We start from the raw sequence: 10,166 nt of genomic DNA on the forward strand, positions 1-10,166 counted from the left end.
ATTGTGCGGTTCGTGATACGGGCGCGCTGGGATTCTTGGGCCAAATGGCTTTCCGTAGTCTGATGTCATCGTCTTCCGGATTTAAACTTTTGGCGGGGGCTTATTGTACGTTCGGATGCTGCATCTATTCGCTCAGCAATAACATTCTAAACACAACTATGGACCGGTACGTAAGAAATCTGTTTAAACATAAACAAACATTTGCTAAAAATGCGTCATAGGTATTCCAAATTTACACGTTCATCGTTTTTAAGATATTAGCGAGCAGCCGTGTAGCTAAACAACATTAGCCATAGTTAGCCTCTGCTAATTAATTTTTAGATACGACCACATTAACAGTTACAATTTGTTGTAATTTTATTATTATCACCAGAGGGGTTTACGTTTCCAGACGTATGTAACATCGTTAACGTCAGCCATCTGTCTGCTTGACATGCAAATAAATGTAGCCTGGATGGTTGTTCTGACAGACTTGTTGCGTTATAACCATGACGGTAATTCGCCATCATTTGTGTCCAGTGGAAGGTTGAGTCGAGCAGGCAGACCATCGGAGCTGCCAATGCGAGTGCTGGACAACAACAGGATGAGCATGGTGTATGCAACACCCCAGAGGTTGGTTCAGTCTAAACAATGAACAAAACAACATTGTTTTGGTTTAGCATAACGTTTTTAGCCATTCATAGAATTCCTGTTGAACAGCTTCAAATAAAAGGTTGCATATAAAATATACTTTTAACGTGGACTGAGCTCATCTGTGGGTAGAATATTCTTTTAGGGAGGCTTCCAGTTTATTATATGTGTAATGGAAAATAGAATTCTGACCTTTTTTAATTTTGGAAAACATTCTTTTTCCAGTAAACAGCCTTCGTTTGGTAAACTCAACATACCTAAGCCAAATTCTGTAACCTCTGAGAGGAGAACCAGTTTCTTTGGTCCCCGGTACGTAAACAATATTTTGACTCAACATAGTGTGATGTTTTTATCAAAGAGACATTTGGATGTTTATTTTGAATCTGCAGCACTAGCGGGGCCAGCATGCCTCGCAACAGCACCATGTCCGGGTTTGGTGGAACTGAGAAGATTAAAGATTCCAGGCCTCTGCATGACAAGTCCTTTGTGCAGCAGTGCATCAGACAGCTGCACGAGGTAAAGGCCACAACGTTTTCAACATTCTGTTTCTACCAACACAACACTTCTTGAAAGTTGAACTTGATTATGCACAGAGGCTGCTGACAGGTCATCTCGACCAAGGGACACTGATGGTTGTTATTATGACTGGGAGTCAATTATTTGATCTCCATGCTCTCTGTCATGTTTTTCTAGTTTCTGACTGAACAGGGTTACACAGGCACTTTGTCATCCAAGACCCTTCAGTCTCCCTCAACCAAGGAGTTTGTAAAGGTGTTTGAATTCATCTACCGACAATTAGACCCAACATTTGAGATGCCAACTTCAAAAGTTGAGGAGGAGGTTCCAGCCATTTTAAAATCCCTGAGGTGAAGTGTTTTTGTTTTTTTTAAAAATATTAAGTATTTTAAATGCAACATGGAATTTTCTCATATTAGATAAGATAATTAATGTGTGGTTATCATTACAGTGCTTGCTGTCTCATTTCTCCCCGTCTAATTCAAGGTACCCGTTTGTTCTCTCCAAGTCTTCCATGTATTCTGTTGGTGCTCCTCACACATGGCCGCAGGCCCTCGGCGCACTCATGTGGCTGATTGATAATGTCAAGGTGGGCAACGCTCGTGCTGATGACGTAAATCCTACATGTTGCGGATGACTTTGATTAAAAGCAGCACTGTGTGTGTTCTCCATCAGATCAAGTGGAGTTTGAGCAAGCAGGAGTTGCTGTTCAGTGACTTCTGCGAGGACACTGACAACATCGAAGAAGGCGCTGAATATAACAAGGTTTTGAACCTCTGGGTGCAAATGTCATCGCTTAAATACTGCAAAACTCTTGTCAAGCGGTCTGTTTTACATGTTTTATGTACAGCTCTTCCTGGACTACACAGCCGAGACGTACTCCAAGTTCATGCAGGGTGAAGACTCATTTGAGGATGAGGAGGAACTTTTCCTCTCAAAATTGAGTGAGGACTGCCACCAATATGACTCATACAACTAAGTTGAAAATGCCTAGTTTTTAGATACAAAATGAAAGTTGTATCATTGTTTTCACAGAGAAACTCTACAATGTTGATGAAGCTCTGCTGTCTTCAATGGAGGAGAAGCAGCAAATACTGAGTGAGGAGATGGAGCGACTGGAGAAGGAGAGCCACACGGTGAGATGAGTTGAAATCTGTGCATCCTGTTCACTTTTACAGAAGCAAGAGTGACGTTCTCTCTCTGTCCCCTGCTCAGGATCGTCTCATGACCAAGCGGATGGAAAGGATGAAGCTGCAGACAGACCTGAAGCAGCTCCAGAGTTACCGGAGCAGCCTGGACTCATTTAAGGCCAACTTGGAGAACAAAGTATCCGAGCTGACTAATGAGCTAGAGAACACCGGTAAATCTGAAGTTGTTCCATTTCTTAATAATTACCTGTGGAATATGTCCAGGATTACATTTGGTTCCTCATTGTTCCACAGTCAGTCACCTGGAGTCTCTAAAACACGAGCGGGACGCCCTGCAGGTCCAGCTGCAGAACCAGAAGTTTACTCCTGCTGATGTGGAGAGGATCAACAGAGAGAAGAGGGAACTCCAGCAGACTATCACCAGCCTCAACAAGTCTCTGGAAGATGCCGAACAGCACAAGTGGAACGAGGAGATCGCTCTGGCCAAAGTCAAGGAGAAGGTGCGCCATTCGCCGCTACCGTGTTTGGAACACTTAATGGCCGATTGTCGCCTCCCCCTGACCCGTCACGTATCTCCTGTCATTGTGCACTGAACCCAGGCGGAGCTGAGGCTGTCTGAGTACCACAAGCTGGCCCGTAAACTAAAGCTGATACCGCTGTCAGCAGAAAACGCCTGCGGTCATGACTTCGAGATCCGGCCGTTCGAATGTGGATCCAACAACACCGTGCAGCATAAAACGCAGATACAGGTGTGTTATGAGGACGGTTGTTTGAGAGTGCGAGGCCACCAATTCTAATTCTGAGCTGCCGCTTTTCATAGATGCTTCTGAGAAAACTGATCAGCGACGTCGAGGAGGAGAACAGTCGACTGGCCAACATGAAACTCAGTCTGGAGGAGTCTTGTGAACAAGTAACGCGGTTTTCCTTTTTCTACTGGCGCAACTAAAACATTGATCCTTCCTGTCCAAATTCTATTGCTGACTGGAAGGATGTATCAGGGGGGAAAGCTTCCAGATTGAGTATTTAATATGTGTGCCTACATCTTTAAGGTGAATTCCAACACCATGGACAAATCCAATGACATAAAGCAGCTGAGAGAGCAGATCCGGAAGCTGGATGAACGCTTGGATTGTGAAATTCAGGTACTGTACGCGACGGCAAATGTTCAGTCTCGCCAGACTTCATGTGTGCTAACAAGAGCTTTCTGCACGTAGGAGCTGGCCCGCGAGGAGCAGGGCTGGGCAGAGGAGATGGAGTCTGTGGAGAACCATCGTAAGCTCCTGGAGAAGAAGGTGAATCATGGGTATGACGGGGCTGTGCAGCAACTGAAGGCATCACAACAACAGTGAGTACCGTCGTTAATGGCGCGCGTCTCTGCGCTGTCCACGGCAGCTGATTCACGTGGTCGTGCTCTCCTCAGGTACCACCTGGTGCTGCAGGAGACCAACGAGGAGAGGCGGACAGTCGCCAACAACATGGCGTCCGTCTTCACCACAGCAGCCAACCACCTGTCAATTACAGAGGTAACTTTAGCGTGACTTGGTAACTTGATACCTGCTGATAAGTGTGTAATAGTTGTGCTCTGGTTCCCGAACAACAGAAGTGTCTGGAGGATCTGCACAGCCGCGTGCAGCGTCTCTGCTCCAAAGCTGTAGAAGAAGACGACAGTGTTCTACAGAAGCTGAAGGAAACGTTGGAGAACTTTGTCTCCAAGGCAAACAGTTTGTAAATTTGTGCGTAAGGCCAACTTTTCTACACGGAGAGGATAGAGGCTTCTTTTGTGTTTTTGTCAATGATTATTTTATTGTTCACTTATTTTTTGGTCTGTGTGAGCTACTCGTGTCCACCAGGAGGCGCCAACACGCTGCATTCAGACTTTGCAAAAAAAACTAAATCCACATCATTTCTTTGTGTTTCTGTTTTTCCACTCACTCTTATTCATGTTCTCTAACCATTCTTTAATGTTACAATAAAGTTTTTTCAACATTATGGTTTGGAACTGTCCTTTTATCAAAGTGGGATAATAATGCGGCGTCAGAGGTCTAAAGGTTAAATGATGCAGGTTCTGAGCAGCCTGTAAATGTTTCATTTGATCTACTAACACACTTCTGCCGTTGTAAAGATTTTCGAACCTGTCCCCCGTTATCGAGTCCATCACCACCAGAGGGCGCTAGAACCCAATTATTTAAGTGATTACAAAAAGTAAAAAAAAAAAACATTTTCTTGCCATGGCCGTTTGTGTTTAAAATTTCAAAAACTTGTTGCAGCAGAAAAGTCACATAAAATCTTTTTTGTGGATTTAACTGATAAACAGTGCCAAAGCTGCGGTGTGTTTAGCAGTAGAGGCCAGTAACCTGAGTGCAGGACTTTTGCTGGATTAGATACTGTTCTGGCAAATGAATAAACATTTGGAATAGTTTCCATACGACTCATACTACAGTGTTTTTGTGCATAATTAAGGTCCGTATAATCTGCCAAAAGAAATCCAATCCCACTCATTAATTTAATGAAAGACCCCGTGTTGTCTACAACTCTGTAGCTCCAAAAACAGATATGGACCTTTATCATGTCTGCACCACTCCACTTTTATATTTCCATGCATCCACACGTGTCTAATATTCAACATTAGCACGCTTATCTAAAATATACTATAATTAATTATTTTATATTTTGTATAAAGACTCAATCATGGCATCTTGCTATTGTTAGAAATACTTCCAAGCTGTATTGAAGGGGTCTCACTGCATCTAATGTCTGTGTACCATTTTTGTTCAGGGGTCCAGAGGGGCCTTTTCAACAAAGATGTCAGCTTGCTGATGCGGTTGCTCTCGCTGATGTCGCTTGGTGATTGATGGTGTTTTCTCCAGCCCTGACGCTGCTAACAATTTAGAAGTAAATGGTAAGAAATTGGCTAATTTATTCATTAGAAAACTAGCAAGCCCTGTTCTTGTCAGCTAAGAACAAATTTAAAAAATGAGTTGAGATCTAAGGAGTCGCTTGCACCCTGAACTCCACATGGTGTCAATACGGTGAGGAAAAAGACAAAGACAAAAGAAAGAGACATTTTCACGAGAGGGAGTGTTTGAAAACGGTGCGAGCGTGAGAGAAATGTTTTGGCAGATGTGATGAGGAGAGATGAGGTGATTGTGAGGGGCTCCGCGGAGCGAGGGAATGAAAAATGTGATGGATTACTTCCACCACTGAGCAGAAATGTGCGTGCACGTGTGTGCCGGTGTCATGGGGATGTGCAGCAAGTTAAAGAAACAGGGGAAGGCTGGTACTGTTAAAAACTCTGTTCAAACAGGACCGGGGAGTGTTTATCTGATCCCGTGTGGACAGGTGGCATCCATAAACCCCCCTCCACAGACTGCATGTCTCTTTGCATGTGTGTGAACATGAACATCATGATTTGTGTATCCCTCCGCCCCCCCGAGGCGTGTGCACGGTGGCCTGAGTGCGTGTGACGCTCTCTGCAGGAGTCTGCCTGCTTATTTCAGCATCGGGACGATTGTTTGTGTCTGTTTCCTCTTTCTGTGCTTCTTCACATGTTCCGTTCTCCTGCGGTCGGCCCGGGCCGGTTTGTGCTCGGGTCAGCGCGCTCGCAGCATCACGTGATGAATTTTTAATGCTCTGGACGTTCCTGCGTGAACATTCAATGTGACCCCAGCGAGGGAGACTCTCCTGGGCTTCTCCGTAGTGAAGGGGAGGGCCAAGATCGGGTGGGTGTGTGTTGCCATGGGGAAAACAACACGGGAGGAGAAGAAGAGTTGAGGGTTTCTGTTTTCCTGGTCCCTGACCTGTGGAGGGACCAAGCTGTGGCTTCATCTGGGACCAAAAGACTTTCAGTGGCCCAGAGGCAGAGCCAAGAGGCGTTAATGTGAGGGCTAGTCATGGGTTAATGTCACCATCCAACATGGAATATTCTGCTGTACAGATGTGGGAGACTGGAAACAGACACGCGTGTGCACACGCACATGCACACACACACACGTTGCCTTGTACTTCTATCTTTGTGAGGAGCTCCCTGAACTAACCCTAAACATGATAACAAACCCCCTTTAACCACTAACCCTAACCCTAACCCTAACCTTAACCCTAACCCTAACCCTAACCCTAACCCTAACCCTAACCTTAACCCTAACCCTAACCCTAACCCTAACCCTAACCTTAACCCTAACCTTAACCCTAACCCTAACCCTAACCCTAACCCTAACCCTAACCTTAACCTTAACCCTAACCCTAACCCTAACCCTAACCCTAACCCTAACCCTAACCCTAACCCTAACCCTAACCCTAACCCTAACCCTAACCCTAACCCTTCCAGATCACACCTCCACCTGTCCTCCACAGCCAGCACTATAGGAACAGGAAATTCATTCACAACTCATAGACTGGCACAGCCCCCCCCCCCCCCCCCGGCTCCACATCCATCCGCACCACTATCATAGTTGATATCACCACATTCACCCTCTGCCAAACACACTACACACTGTAGGTGAAACCCAGAACTCACTACAGCGGGAGCTCACCTTGGCCACCTTCACACCCTACCGGCCATCATCATCTCAGGCTTGGCCACCCATAAATATATCCCCCTGTCACCCTTTGAAAGCTTCTATAACTTTCTCTTTTATATGTTCTTTCCTTTAAATGTTCCTTCTTTAAAGTTTTCCTTGGAGGGCAGCGTGCATGGTTGGATTAGATGGATCGTTGTTTGCATGCTTATCTTTTGTTGTGTGTAATGATTTTACAGCACTTTTTCATTGCTGCCCCTTTACCTCTACGTTCTAACCCTAAACCCTAATTTAATCTAATTTTATCCAAGAGTCTAATGAAAGTTAGTGCTCTTAAAAATCCCTCTTATGGTCTAATCTACTCCTTTCACCAAGTTAATTTTTTTTTTTTAAAAACACTGTTTGATGATGTGGATGACAGGATCTATTCTTTTCCTGGACCTGATCTTGAACCCTGATCCATCCCTAAACCCTAAACCCTAAACCCTAAACCCTAAACTAAATCCATGATTTACTCCCACAGTTCTTTGAAGTTATGGGCCCACTTTTGATAAATGCCCTCCCTTTACTAGTAGAATGTATATTTTGGTACTCAATACATAGCAAATAGAAGAAGTCTCTCTCTCGCTCTCTCTCCCACACGCACACACACACACACACACACACACACACACACACTCACACACACACACACACACACGAGAGCACTGTCATTTGCTCTCTGCTATTTTCTTTCTCTCGGCTTCTTGTCAAAACATCAGCTTATATTGAAATCTCTCTCTTTAGACTTCCATTGTGAGCAGCTCTGGCATTTTGATCCGCGCTCCAACATTTAATTGTCTCCAGATTCAGAAGTCAAACGGACTTCTGCTATAGCGCAAAAAGCGCCGCAACCCTCTGCAATACGATTCGGAAGTGGAAAAACCCAAGAAAAAAACAAGATCCCGCGCGTCTTGTTTGATGGCCGCTGGAGTCATTAATAACAATAATAGACATTTACAGGAATAATAACGCATCCCCCTGTGCTCCTCTGTCATGTGATTTTCCTTTTTTAATCTTACACACACACACACACACACCCACACACACACACACACACACACACACACGCACACACACACACACACACACACACACAATGTTAAAGAAACCTCAGAGTTTGATTCTTACTTTTCCCTTGAACTTATAAAACCTGTTTATTTTCTGCCCACCTTTAGTCACGTGCACACTCTTTTAGTTCATTTGTCTTTATACATTCAAGGTTTCCTCACATCAGGTTTTAGAGGTGACAAATAGATTGACAGGATCCACGAGCCCTCTGTCCAGACGGGTGTTGGGAGACTGGTGGTTGCTTCTCTCTCATCGCGCCACTGTTGTCGCGGCCTCCTGTATGACTTCCACGCACCCGCCGACAGCTCCCATCGAGCCCGGCGGGTGAAGAGCGGAACAATCAGGCCGTTTTCTGTCCAATAATAGGGTCGACGAGTGAGCAGCTCACAAGTGCACGGAGCAGCAGTTTCCGTGTCAGAGACGGCACACAAAGCGGAGACGCCTCAATAATATAGAAATTCAGTTTCACTTACGGTTTGTCCTCATGCCAAAAAGGCAAAATAGTGTTTGACATCTTCCATAAAATCAAGGAAAACTCAAGATAAAACTACGTACTTTGATTTAACACCTTAAAATGTTGTTAAAATCAAATACGTTTATATGAACTCATTACATAATGGTGATGTTATCTATGCTTTAATGTCACACATAGTAGATAAGAGGTAATGGCCCAGACTCCACAGTAATTAACCCTTAGTTAATGCTTATTACTACAGTCAGGTGGACGATTTTCTGGCTGCTGGTTTGTCTACGTTAAAGGTGAAAGGGCAGAAGCATCGCAAAGATCAACACTTTATTTGCCCTTGTGGCTAATCTTAAAAAGATGTGTATTGGTCAGGATGGAGGACATAACTGCAGCCCTCGGTGTGCACGAGTGCACGAGTGCGCGAGTGCATGTGTGCGCGCGCGTGTGTGTCCTCCCTTGTGTGCCATTTGTTCATGCTAAGCTCCCGCGTGCTTCCACACACATTATACTTGCAAAAGGCTTTTTTTTATGTGATGCGGAGGGAGATATCAGGTTTCCACCAGCTCTGTCTCTGCTCACTCGGGTCTGGGTGGGGGTTACTGAGGCACCCCGCGGGGTCGCAAGGAGGTCGTCCCAGTCTGTGAGGGGGGTTGAAGAGGGGCTACGAGTCAGAAGTTTGGACTGGTTGCTTTCTGCTTTTTTCCCGGCTGTGAGTTATAATCTGGTCTAGCGGGATTCTGAGGTCTGTTCACCTCAGGGGGCAAACAGATAAATGCTTTGGGGGGGGGGGGGGGGTGAATGCGTAGGGTTTATCCAAACCATCCCCGTGCCAGATGGGAGGTGTAGGCTCTCCAGCACGTTGTGGGTCTTCCTAGTGGGGAGGTCTTGAAAAGCCTCCAAAGGAAGGGGTATGTAGGGGGCATCCAGGAGCACCAGCAGCCACACCTGAAGGTCTTCCTCCAGTCTCCAAGAAGACGGATCTTCTAGTGTTTACTAGGAGGACAAGCGTTGTTGTGATGCTTTCATGCAGCTTCTGTGGCTGCTGGTTGAGGGGCACATGCCAGTCTGGCGTTTACTGAGGAAGCTGGATATTCTTTCCTTTTCCACCAGGGAGCACACACACACCCTGACACCACACACACACCTTTACACTCTTTAATGTTAGAAAGCCAAGTCACGTGTTAGCTGATGCAGGCCTGGAGACATTAGCAGAAGATGCTAAGACATCAGAGCAGCGGGATGAAGACTGAGAGAGGTCCGCTGATTCCTCGGGAGGGGAATATTGATGGCGAGGCGGTGGTCTGGGGTCTTATATAAGTACACACCTACACACACCGCTACTGTGTTTACAAAGGAGATTAGAGCAGTTCTACTCGGTACCTCAGCGCGGCAGAGCCGTGTGCGTAAACAATGGCAGGAATGTGCGTTGATGTATGGTCAACACACGCTCCATTACGACCTTCCAGGGAATGACCCCGTTATTCCCCAAATTACGTTTCCCTCATGCAGCCGGATCCCTATGAAAGGAAATAAAACAGACAGAAATGGTTTTCCAGGAAATTCTCCCACTGTTTAATTGCAGTTTGAAGGATTTTTGTAGTTTTTCAGCTGCTGACCAAAAAAAATAAATCCTTTTATACAGCAGTAGTTCAGATATCCACACTGATGTCCAGGTTCAAACCATAAATTTGTCTTCCTGTCCAAAAATGTGTCCAACGTCATTTAGAAACAGCTTTTCCACTTCCTCCCATTGTATAGAAATCAGCCACTGAACCCAAGGAG

At 45.4% G+C, this 10,166-nt stretch overlaps 1 protein-coding gene across 1 annotated transcript; it reads left to right on the top strand.

The window, feature by feature from the left end:
- Nucleotides 1-63: 63 nt before the first annotated feature.
- On the top strand, nucleotides 64-4,283 carry LOC101066737 (NDC80 kinetochore complex component). Its single transcript, XM_003974777.3, has 17 exons — nucleotides 64-166; nucleotides 520-612; nucleotides 856-939; nucleotides 1,020-1,146; nucleotides 1,324-1,496; nucleotides 1,633-1,735; nucleotides 1,822-1,911; nucleotides 1,997-2,090; nucleotides 2,182-2,282; nucleotides 2,362-2,506; nucleotides 2,589-2,794; nucleotides 2,894-3,043; nucleotides 3,115-3,204; nucleotides 3,344-3,436; nucleotides 3,509-3,639; nucleotides 3,715-3,817; nucleotides 3,895-4,283. The coding sequence occupies exons 1-17, from the start codon at nucleotides 159-161 to the stop codon at nucleotides 4,021-4,023; spliced, it is 1,920 nt and encodes a 639-aa protein (XP_003974826.1). The 5' UTR covers nucleotides 64-158; the 3' UTR covers nucleotides 4,024-4,283.
- Nucleotides 4,284-10,166: the final 5,883 nt, after the last annotated feature.

Source organism: Takifugu rubripes, chromosome 21, assembly GCF_901000725.2.
Source record: "Takifugu rubripes chromosome 21, fTakRub1.2, whole genome shotgun sequence".
In the NCBI taxonomy this organism is placed as follows: domain Eukaryota; kingdom Metazoa; phylum Chordata; class Actinopteri; order Tetraodontiformes; family Tetraodontidae; genus Takifugu; species Takifugu rubripes.